General features: G+C 39.4%; 1 protein-coding gene across 3 annotated transcripts in view; it reads right to left on the reverse strand.

The window, feature by feature from the left end:
- The window catches only part of LOC122625775 (angiopoietin-2), a 163167-nt gene that overhangs the window by 37335 nt on the left and 113274 nt on the right, over window positions 1-12558 (reverse strand). For all 3 annotated transcript variants that reach the window (XM_043805819.1, XM_043805821.1, XM_043805820.1), the window contains 2 exons: window positions 12147-12278; window positions 11907-12094 (listed from right to left, as the gene is read on the reverse strand). In XM_043805819.1, the coding sequence (XP_043661754.1) occupies window positions 11907-12094; window positions 12147-12278 (320 nt within the window). The remainder of the gene's footprint in view (window positions 1-11906; window positions 12095-12146; window positions 12279-12558) is intronic.

Consider the following 12558-nt stretch of genomic DNA (forward strand, 5'->3'; position numbering starts at 1 on the left):
ACGGGTATAAAATCAAGAGAGAGTGCTATAGTCGAGTTCCCCGACTATCTGATACACATTGCTCAGCTAGTGGAAGTGCGAACGAAAAAGTTTAATAATTTTTTTGGTCATATCGATCGAAATTGGCAAAAATATTTTAAAAGTGTTGGGAGTTTTGGTCCCAAGTGGCAGGTTCGTAAGCACTTCCAACCGTTCTTGCAGACTTCCGCGACGCCTGGGCAAATATAGTCATGAATACTTCTACAAACCCTCACTTATTAGAATAAGATCATTATGTTATGAATACACATGGCGCTAAGCTTTTAGTCGTAGCTTTTAACTCTGAGCTTAGCTTTACGACAGAAGATAAGAAGACCTAGACTGTACGCACGTATCAAACAAACCTCTTTTGTTAAGACGAAACCTTCGTTTACGTTAAAGAAGTCGATGGAGGTGTTTTACTGAGAAATTCAACGTTCATCCTACAGACGACAACAAAGTCGTTCCTGAAAGCACCGATCGACTCATTTGGGACACAGAGGCCCATACGTCAAGAAATTCAATTGGAACCACAGTAAGCTGTTCTTATGTAATTTAAGTCCGGAATTCTTCAATACATTAACCATACTCGTGGCCGAGTATGAAGAGGAACATAAAACTTAACTGGAAAGCTTTGGAACACCTGCATGTACGGAGTGACGAAACCCAATCTGGAGAAGAAGAACTTAAGCAGATAATTTGTATCGACAAAGCTCTCAATACTAGTTTAGATTAGAAACAAAAAGCTAACTATCAATACTTGTTTACTTGGAGAAAACAAAGAAATCTAAAATGAACGAAAATAGCTTAGCTGCATTTAATTTAACAATGAACTGCATCAAGTTAATACAAAATATTGATGGTACTGATACAAATCAATTGCCAGATTTAATTACACAAATAGAAAATATCATTCCTTATTTTGATGTTTTCGACAAGACTACAAAAAATATTTTGTTTGGCTTTATAAAGAATTAAATTGTGGGATTATGAAGGCCAGTTGAAGGATTATGAAGGCCAGTATGAATCCATAGGCATGTAAATCTGACTGAGTGGGAAAGTTTTAAACGTGTAATTCTGAAAATTGTCGGTGAAAAAGAAACAAGCGATGTCTTAATGGATATGTTAAAATTTTGTCGAGTGGAATCAACTATAGAAGAATATTATATACAAAAAGTATGAGATACTAGTGGGCCCTATGCGCTTCGCCGAATGCAGTCTTAAAAAGCAATGAAAAATTCCTAGAATTTGTTATATGAAAGTCATTTATTTTATTTAAAAATTGTTATTTTCAATCCAAAACATTTGGATAAACTATATTTTTCGTTTGTCCATTTGGAGCGAATACAAATAAAGAGTTTGGAATGCCAACTCTTGAACAGGCTACGTATAGCTGCCCATGAGAAAAACACGGCTCTTCCAAATTCAACCCGCATACTTGAAGCGTTTGTCCTTGTGCCATATTGATGGACATGGCAAATGATAGACGCACTGGGAATTGCAGTAGCTTAAATTCAAAGGGCATGTCTGTTGGTATCAACGGAATACGCGGTATGAGCACTATTTCTCCTTTCGCTTTTCTAGTCAATATCGTGGCTTCAATTAAATTCGGCATCAATTTTTTTACAACCAATCTTGTGCCATTGCACAATTTTGGTGCATTTAAATTCCGTAGTAAAATAATTGATGAGCCGATTTTTAAGTTCAAAAAATGCGTTGGCATACCAGGTGGTTCTAGGGAATTTAAAAATTCAACTGGATAATTCACTGCATCATCTTCTTTCATTGCGCTATCAAAAGATTTATATGATGTCAGTGCGCCTGGCAATTTTTCTTGAATGTGAAAATTGATTTCATTGACATGTACATTTTTATACCCGTTACTCGTAGAGTAAAAGGGTATACTAGATTCGTTGAAAAGTATGTAACAGGCAAAAGGAGCGTTTCCGGCCATATAAAGTATATATATTCTTGATCAGGATCAGTAGCCGAGTCGATCTGGCCATGTCCGTCTGTCCGTCCGTCTGTCTGTCCGTCTGTCCGTCTGTCTGTCCGTCCGTATGAACGTCGAGATCTCAGGAACTACAAAAGCTAGAAAGTTGAGATTAAGCATACAGACTCCAGGGACATAGACGCAGCGCAAGTTTGTCGATTCATGTTGCCACGCCCACTATAACGCCCACAAACCGCCAAAAACTGCCACGCCCACACTTTTGAAAAATGTTTTGATATTTTTTCATTTTTGTATTAGTCTTGTAAATTTTTATCGATTTCCAAAAAAACTTTTTGCCACGCCCACTCTAACGCCCACAAACCGCCAAAAACTCTCCTTCGCACTTCCACTAGCTGAGTAACGGGTATCAGATAGTCGGGGAACTCGACTATAGCGTTCTCTCTTGTTTGGTGATAATATTGCTCGTTCTGTCAACCAATCGTGATTTCTGTGATTTTGAATTATATTTGGCAAAACGCTTTCTATTAATTCGCCTTTAGATTGTAGAATTGTACAAAAATTGTTTGGCAAAGTGATCAAGCCATTTGTATTTGGAAATTTGCCACTTCCGATTTCTAATAATTGCTTCGAAAACCGTTCTCCAGATTGATCATTGTGCAATTGAACACGCATGTTTATGTTTAATGTCAATTTTTCCAAATAAAATATCCAATTTGATTTCCAAAAGCACAAAATTGAATGAAAGAGAACTAACTGAGCAGAGAAAAATGACATCCTATATTTCAGAATTGGCGCTGCAGCTTAAATCAATGATATTTTAGATTCAATAAAGTGGTAAGTTGAACTGTGTAAATGATGTGGATCGTGCATTTGAGGTTAAATTCACCGTTTTATCCCTCTTCGTTTTCCTCCTCCTCCTTCGTCTTCCACCTCCTTCTTCTTTCTCCTCCTTCTTCTTCTGACTTCTTCATGCTCCTTATTCCTTCTTCTTCTTCATCCTCCTTCTTTCTCCTCCATCTTCTTAATCCTTCTTCTTCCTCCTCCATCTTCTTAATCCTCCTCCTTCTTCTTCCTTCTCCTCCTTCTTCCTTCTCCTTCTTCTTCGGCTTCCTCCTCTTCCTTCTTCTTCTTCATCCTTTTTTTTCTTCTTCATCCTCTTTCTTCTTCCTCTACCTTTTTCTTTTTCCTTCTTCGTCTTCCTCCTCCTGCTTCTTCTGAAAACCTGCGTGATTGTTGATGGTTTAGTCTTCTTGCTTTATTGCGTTCGGCTCGTGTAACTTCTAATTGATGAAGAAGAAGGAGGATGAGGATGTGGAAGTCGAAGAAGGTGGAAGTGGTGAGTTTAACCTCAAATGCACGATACACATAATTAACACAATTCAACTTACCACCTCAAAAACAAATGCCTGCTGTTACAATTTATTTATGAACCAAATAAAGTTTGTCTCATGAATTAAATAAAACTAAATGAGCAGAGAAGAATGACATCCTATGTTTTAGAAATGGCGCTGCATGTAAAAAACGGTTTTCCCGCTTTTTTTTTGACTTTTTCCAGCATTTTCTTCGCTCTTGTCCTAACGGACCCCGAGACCTTTCCAACGAATGCAAAACCGTTGAAATCGGCTCATGCGTTCTGGAGTTATAATCATTGGTGAAACTTGTTCTCAATTTTTATATATATATTAGATGTAGGAGATCAAGAAAGAAAGTAGGCTGTCTAAACATGTGTTTAGACATGATAAGTAGACAAACTAACGGGTGTTTTTTTTAGAGGTATAGAACTTTAAGTTGGCATTACTGTTCAAGATGGCGACCGATTTAACAGCTGTCAAGTGATTTATTCTCAGTTTGGTTTGGCAATTCGTCATGAATAGACTCACGCCTGAACAACGCTTGCAAATAGTGCAATTTTATTTCGAAAATAATGGTTCTGTGCGGAATACGTATCGCGCACTACGTCCATTTTAGAAGCGCACTTCTGGTTGAATGGCTACGTCAACAAACAAAACTGCCGCATTTGGAGTGAAGCTAATCCTCAAGTGTATGTCGAAACACCGTTACATCCAGAAAAACTGACTGTTTGGTGCGCTGTATGGGCTGGTGGAATCATTGGTCCGTACTTCTTCAAAAACGATGATGGCCAGAACGTTACAGTCAATGGTGATCGGTATAGAGCCATGATTACTAACTTTTTCATTCCTGAATTGAACGACCATAATGTCCAGGAGCTGTGGTTCCAACAAGACGGCGCAACGTGTCACACAGCTCGTGCCACAATCGATTTATTGAAAGACACGTTTGGTGACCGCCTAATTTCACGTTTTGGACCTGTGAATTGGCCTCCAAGATCTTGTGATTTAACACCGCTAGACTACTTTTTGTGGGGCTATGTAAAGTCATTGGTCTATGCGGATAAGCCACAAACGCTAAACCATTTGGAAGACAACATTCGCCGTGTTATTGCCGATATACGGCCAAATATGTTGGAAAAAGTCATTGCAAATTGGACGTCCAGATTGGACTACATCCGAGCCAGCCGTGGCGGTCATATGCCAGAAATCATATTTAAAATGTAATGCCACAAGATTATCTTTCATGTCAATAAAATTCATGTCAATCGAATAATCCATCGTTGTTTTATTGCAATTTAAAGTTCTATACCTCTAAAAAAAACACCCGTTATAAATATGTTCTATTTATGGGCTGCAATAAACATGGCACGGGACAGCATAAGTGGCAACTACAGATAAGTACGATTGCAGTGGTCTATTGCCGAAGTGTCAAGAGATATGATCACGCGGGAGGTGATTAGCGCGGTCATAGGCCACAAACATAGATTTAAGATAAGTCTCAGCTGCACTGACCAACGCAGACTGCAGCGTCTTACAAGCGCTGCATTATATAATTAGATGATAAAAACCTATGTAAGAATGAATAAAAGGCGATGCCCTAATACAAAAATGAAAAACAAGAGAGAACGCTATAGTCGAGTTCCCCGACTATCTGATACCCGTTACTCAGCTAGTGAAAGTGCGAAGGAGTCTTCAGCACTGACAGTGTTTGGCGGTTTGTGGGCGCTAGAGTGGGCGTGGCAAAAGTTTTTGGCAAATCGATAGAAATTAGAAGACTAATACAAAAATGAAAAAATATCAGCACATTTTTCAAAAGTGTGGGCGTAGCAGCTTTGGGCGGTTTGTGGGCGCTAGAGTGGGCGTGGCAAAAAGTTTTTTGGCAAATCGATAGAAATTTACAAGACTAATACAAAAATGAAAAAATATCAAAACATTTTTCAAAAGTGTGGGCGTGGCAGTTTTGCGCGGTTTGTGGGCGTTAGAGTGGGCGTGGCAACATGAATCGACAAACTTGCGCTGCGTCTATGTCTCAGGAGTCAGTATGCTTAATCTCAACTTTCTACCTTTTGTAGTTCCTGAGATCTCGACGTTCATACGGACAGACAGACGGACAGACGGACAGACGGACGGACAGACGGACGGACAGACGGACGGACAGACGGACATGGCCAGATCGACTCGGCTATTGATCCTGATCAAGAATATATATACTTTATATGGTCGGAAACGCTTCCTTCTGCCTGTTACATACTTTTCAACGAATCTAGTATACCCTTTTACTCTACGAGTAACGGGTATAAATATAAAAACATTTTTCAAAAGTGTGGGCGTGGCAGTTTTTGGCGGTTTGTGGGCGTTATAGTGGGCGTGGCAAAAAGTTTTTTGGTAAAGCGATAGAAATTTACAAGACTAATACAAAAATGAAAAAATATCAAAACCTTTTTCAAAAGTGTGGGCGTGGCAGTTTTAGGCGGTTTGTGGGCGTTAGAGTGGGCGTGGCAACATGAATCGACAAACTTGCGCTGCGTCTATGTCCCTGGAGTCTGTATTCTTAATCTCAACTTTCTACCTTTTGTAGTTCCTGAGATCTCGACGTTCATACGGACAGACGGACAGACAGACGGACGGACAGACAGACGGGCGAACAGACGGACATGGCCAGATCAACTCGGCTACTGATCCTGATCAAGAATATATATACTTTATATGGTCGGAAACGCTTCCTTCTGCCTGTTACATACTTTTCAACGAATCTAGTATACCCTTTTACTCTACGAGTAACGGGTATAAAAATTAAGTTACAAATTATAGGTGCTACCTCAATTGACACTCATTTGTGTAGCGAAAAGTATCGAATTTACCACCGGCCAAAGGTGCACACATAGTTCTAGCTTATGTAGTTCCTGAGATCTCGACGTTCATACGGACGGACAGACAGACGGACAGACAGACGGACAGACAGACGGACAGACAGACGGACAGACAGACGGACAGACAGACGGACAGACAGACGGACAGACAGACGGACAGACAGACGGACAGACAGACGGACGGACAGACGGACATGGCCAGATCAACTCGGCTACTGATCCTGATCAAGAATATATATACTTTATATGGTCGGAAACGCTTCCTTCTGCCTGTTACATACTTTTCAACGAATCTAGTATACCCTTTTACTCTACGAGTAACGGGTATAAAAATAAAAAACAAGAGAGAACGCTATAGTCGAGTCCCCTTACTCAGCTGGTGGAAGTGCGAGGGAGAAATTTCCACACAGACAGTTTTTGGCGGTTTGTGGGTATTAGAGTGTGCGTGTCAAATTGGGAAAAAATTTACAAGACTAACAAAAATGTAATGAAAAAATATCAAAAACATAAAAGGCGATGCCCTCGCAGTAGCGAGTCAGTTAGATTCAAACACCCGAATTGAACTCATTAAGTGTACGCATTAGTTTATAGTGTGAACATAGGCCATAAGCCATATTTTAGATGTACGGGACCCTATAAGGTAGAAAAGATAGAAGAAAAAGACAATATTATAATATCAAACAATAAAAATAAAAAACAAGAGAGAACGCTATAGTCGAGTCCCGTTACTCAGCTGGTGAAAGTGCGAGGGAGAAATTTCCACACAGACAGTTTTTGGCGGTTTGTGGGTATTAGAGTGTGCGTGTCAAATTGAGAAAAAATTGACAAGGCTAACAAAAATGTAATGAAAAAACATCAAAAACATTTTTAAAAGTGTGGGCGTGGCCGTTTTGGGCGGTTTGTGGGCGTTAGAGTGGGCGTGAAAACATGAATCGACAAACTTGCGCTGCGTCTTTGTCTCTGGAGTCTGTATGCTTAATTTCAACATTTTAGCTTTTATAGTTCCTGAGATCTCGACGTTTATACGGACAGACGGACATGGCCAGATCGACTCGGCTATTGATCCTGATCAAGAATATATATACTTTATATGGTCGGAAACACTTCCTTCTGCCTGCTACATACTTTTTAACGAATCTAGTATACCCTACGAGTAACGAGAAAAAAAATGATTTGAAACCGCTCAAGAATGTCACGGTCTAACTTTTAAATAGTTTTTTCATTTTTAATTTATTTTATTCCCAATTTTAACCGGTATTCCACAAAATGTTATAAATAAAGCAAACTCCTTAACGGCGAGTATCAGTCTGGTTCTTGTCTGCTAATGGACCTCAGAGCCAGGTTTGTAGTCCTGAATGGCCAGCAGCTTGGCTGACGTGTGCACCTTTGGCCGGTGGTAAATTCGATACTTTTCGCTACACAAATGAGTGTCAATTGTGGTAGCACCTATAATTTGTAACTTAATTTTTATACCCGTTACTCGTAGAGTAAAAGGGTATACTAGATTCGTTGAAAAGTATGTAACAGGCAGAAGGAAGCGTTTCCGACCATATAAAGTTATATATTCTTGATCAGGATCAGTAGCCGAGTCGATTTGGCCATGTCCGTCTGTCCGTCCGTCTGTCCGTCCGTCTGTCCGTCCGTCTGTCCGTCCGTCTGTCCGTCTGTCCGTCCGTCCGTCTGTCCGTCTTTCCGTCCGTCTGTCCGTCTGTCCGTATGAACGTCGAGATCTCAGGAACTACAAAAGCTAGAAAGTTTAGATTAAGCATACAGACTCCAGGGGCATAGACGCAGCGCAAGTTTGTCGATTCATGTTGCCACGCCCACTCTAACGCCCACAAACCGCCTAAAACTGCCACGTCCACACTTTTGAAAAATGTTTCGATATTTTTTCATTTTTGTATTAGTCTTGTAAATTTCTAACGATTTGCCAAAAAACTTTTTGCCACGCCCTCTCTAACGCCCACAAACCGCCAAAAGCTGCCACGCCCACACTTATGAAAAATGTTTTAATATTTTTCATTTTTGTATTAGTCTTGTAAATTTCTATCGATTTGCGAAAAACTTTTTGCCACGCCCACTCTAACGCCCACAAAACCGCCAAAAACTGTATGTGCTGAAGACTCGCCTTCGCACTTCGAATAGCTGAGTAACGGGTATCAGATAGTCGGGGAACTCGACTGTAGCGTTCTCTCTTGTTTACACTTGGCACTAGCCAATTACATATTATTTAAAACGTGAAGTCGAACACGATAGAATGAGGCGCTGAAAACATTTCAAAAGAGGTGCTGATATGAAAAGGTAAAAAATGATGACATTACTTTTTGACTGACAACTTTGACAAAAGAAGCCCGCGACGATCCATTCGGGCGTATGATGGGGAGGGAATGTGGCTGAAGAGACATCTAAGCTTGTGGGGTAGTGAGGACTGATGACTGCGGTACGGTACGAATCCAATTATTTTACAGGCACTTCTAATATTTATTCTCGTCATGTTGGAGATTGACCTAACCCTAAGGTACCAATACCTCAAGGGAATTTTCCATACAAAGCGCCGAGGAATTTAAAGTTATTGAGAAAAACCTTTCTCTGGGAATTTCTGGAAAATATAAAAAAGCAAGGTTTCGCGAGGAATTCCAGAGGAAAGCCCAAGGAATTCCCGAGGGATTCCTTTGGGAATTTCGAAAATAAACGAAAGGAAATAAAATGAAGAGCTAAAAAGCTTTTTTATTTTTGCGAAAATTAAAAAGACGATGGATTTGTAGGGAATTCAAACGATTTGGTTTATTTTCCGTGGCTTGCATGGAGTATGAAAGCGAGAGTTGAATTGATTGCAGAGCGAGTTAATTGTAGAGCAAACAGTAGAACGCTGCGCCAAAGGAGTAGGTGCGAAAGTAATAGAAAGAGAGAGAGAGAGCGTGAAATGGGACAGCTTAGATGCTCACGCAGCTGATCTACATAGTTAACAAAGATAATGCTGTTGAACCGTGTCTCAAAAGTTGGCATGTTTACAAATAACAAATTTGGAAATCTCTGGCGCCTGCGAGACCTGACAAAGTCCCCCTGTTGGAAGCGTGGCTTTTACGAGGCACGTGAGCTGGATGGTAATTTAATGTGCGGAGACTTTCCAAGAGGGGCTTTTTGACGGATTCCCAGTACTGGCTTTTTCGTTGATGCTGTAGGTGGGCAATCAGCTATGATATCCGTGCCATACGTGCAATATCCGGAAACTACCCATCCAACGGTGTTCCCTACATTAGCGGCAATCCCGGCAGAAGCCGGGAGAGACTGGAGCCAATCAACAAATCTTTACGCTGAGAACGATGAAACTTTGAGTCCGCGAACCAGTTCCAAATGTCAGTGTCGAAGCTAAGCTGACTTTCAATAATATTGAAGGCAATGATTGCAGTGATGTCGGTCGTGTACGGACTCACGGAAGTTAACGGCTGCGGTCTCCAAGGCAATCGCCTGGTGAAACAACAACACGTCAACCCCACGTCTGCTCTGACTGGTGGCGCCGGTTCAACGCCTGCTCGGTTCTCACGGACGCACCATGCAATCGTCTGGTTTCCGTACCTAATCTCCGACACAGTCGTCCGGGTCTTCACCACATTTCCCGCCGCTGACTTGGGTCCTTCTTAGGTTTGGCTCCGCCTGTTAAATGCTTTCAGACTCGCCGGGCTAACACTAGGGTTTGGTCTCGATTTGCGGGGTAGCGAGGCGACTCAACCTAACCGTGCTTCGTCCTAATGGACCTCAGCTACCTGTGTCTCAATTCGGCGACTTTCCCAAACGTCTCGACGTAGCGATCTTTATCCTTGCTGACTTTTATAAGAAGAGCGAGCCCAGGATAGACCAAATTTGAAAACCAGGAAGATAGCCTGACCAACACAGAAAATACGAAAAATCGAAGTCAATTGAATAGAAATATCGCAAAAAATTTAATTTTAAATCTAAAATTAAAAGAAGAAATGCTATTTCTTAGCGTGAGTATGTTTCCGTTGTGATGGCGAATGTTAGTTAATTTGTGAACCGTCAGTGAATATAAAAATATGTGGTTTGAGATAAGAAAAATCGTGAGTTGGTACAGTTTTTGTTATGATTCTGGAGATGTTTCTTTTTATTGGTTCGAAATGCTGTGTCTATTAGATTGATGAGGGCCCAGGATGGTCTGTATTTATGTAGCTTTTCTGGTTTGTAGGGTAGATTAAGTTTGGATTTAAGTCTGTTCTATTAATAGTAGTGTTTTCCTTGTATATTATTTTAGCATGACAAACCTGTAAATTGGTGTGTTTGGTGTCTCGTTTTATTTCTAAGGAGAAAATTTTTGCTTTGTAGAGTAAGTTATTTATTGGATTTGAGCGATAGGCTCCGAGGGCTAGACGTATTGCGTAGTTAAACGATTTAATTTGTTGAGAATGCTTTTGGACCGTATTAATATTTGGCCTTGGCGACATTGAGAAGTGTATACGTGTTGCAATTAAATTGAATAGGCATTTTATTATATTTAGTTTATTGTGGAGCTTACCTAGATTTTTTAAGGAAGTAGCGAAAGGGATTTTCATTTTAACGCAGCTTATTCAAAAACTACAGTTGTTTTTTAAATATTTGGAGGGGTTGGCATTTGGATAGGGATAGCAATACTCCTGAGTAGGAACCCCAATTCCGTAAAATTGTTAAAGAGGTTATCTATGTTGAAGCTTGTATTAATTTTTTATTCTTATTTATTATACGGAATAAGTCGTTGGCGTATACCGTAAATTATTTTTCTTTGTGAAGGGATATAATTTTAGATAATTTATTGAAAGCTATGCTTAATAGTTTCATCGATATGGCTGAACCTTTGGGGAATCCATCGAATAGGGGAAATGAGTTCGATGTACATATCCGGACGGACAATTATTTTCTCTTTTAATAATGAAGTATTTTACGTAGTGGATTATTTTTGGGCCTGTTTTCCATTCCTGTAGATGGTGGGTTATTGAGAGCACACATACCCGATCGAAGGCTCTTGAAAAATCAAGAGTGATATGATCATTTCATATGAAATTATATTAAGTCTTGGAACAGATCTTTGTAATGTTTAAATGGCTGAGATAAGTTCGAGATATGTGGTTTTTTTCTAAGCTTTGGGCAGTTGGAGAGGGGGTATAGTTTTGTAAGCTGTTTCTGTATTTATTGTATTGTTTCGGAACTCCTCTGACAAGTAAGTAAAGGTCACAAAAGTATTGTTTTAAAATATTATCTATTTCATTGCTAGCTGGTGTCTCTTTGCTTACTGGGTTTGAGATGGCATAACTTTGTTTTACTGGGTTTAGTCCGCAAAAAAGTATTTTATTGGCCTATATTTGGTATGAAGGGGTATTTTGTATGAAGGTTGCCAACTTATACCAGTTGGCAATTAAATATGCTGCACGCTTAAGCAGATGTACGGGTGTTATGATACTTCTAAATTTTTAGAAAATTGTATTCCTTGCCTCTTTATATAATAAAGAATACATAGAAAAAACCTATATTTCAGACAGGATTAGTTATTTAACTTTAAGTGATTTGCATTTTTTTTACAAACATTGTATAACACAAATCAAGATAAAAACTCGACCGCCTCAAGCAAGGAGACGTGTTAATAAATACAAGTTTAGGAGCGATAGTACTTTATAATAGAACTTTAACTCTCAATAGAACTCAGTCTGCAGAATTTAAATATCTTACCGTTTGTTGCCTTCGAAGTCTTCTAGTTCTACACGTAATGAATATTCCTCATTATTTGTCAACATATATATGTTCTCATTACCAAGCCAAAAGTCTTTACTTGGTTCACCAAATCCATTTTTGTAATCAGCCCAGTCTCTGTTAAAGTTTTCACGGGAGTCCTTAAAATCGTCGCGTCTTTGTATTACCTAAAATTATCATACTTGATATAAATGTGTGTATGCGTAAGTATTTACTTACCGTCCAACCTCCATCCGTTGTTTCTTGATCGCAGTATACTTTTAAAAACCAATACGTTGTACCTCGAATTTGTAAATAAAATACTCCTGATTGCTTCATTCCAGCATTTAAAATGTCTACACAGGAAAATCCCTTAAATTAAAATAAAAATCTTTCATTAAACTCTGACTTCAAAGCGAAAGGTCGTGTTTTTTTTTTCATTTACCAAAACCAGCGGTGGTTTTTTTATACTGGTATATGTATGTATAATAATTACAACTGAGTTCGCTTTGCGAGTGAATATATTTTGATTTATGCACAATTTTGAAAATTTTTTGAATTATTTATTAAATTTAAATTTTTTTTAGTTTTTGGTCTTTGTGTTTTGATCACTCTCTCGTGCTGTTTGGCGTTGTGCCGTAGTGCTTTTTGG

This window comes from Drosophila teissieri, unplaced genomic scaffold (genome assembly GCF_016746235.2).
Source record: "Drosophila teissieri strain GT53w unplaced genomic scaffold, Prin_Dtei_1.1 Segkk7_quiver_pilon_scaf, whole genome shotgun sequence".
Classification (NCBI taxonomy): domain Eukaryota; kingdom Metazoa; phylum Arthropoda; class Insecta; order Diptera; family Drosophilidae; genus Drosophila; species Drosophila teissieri.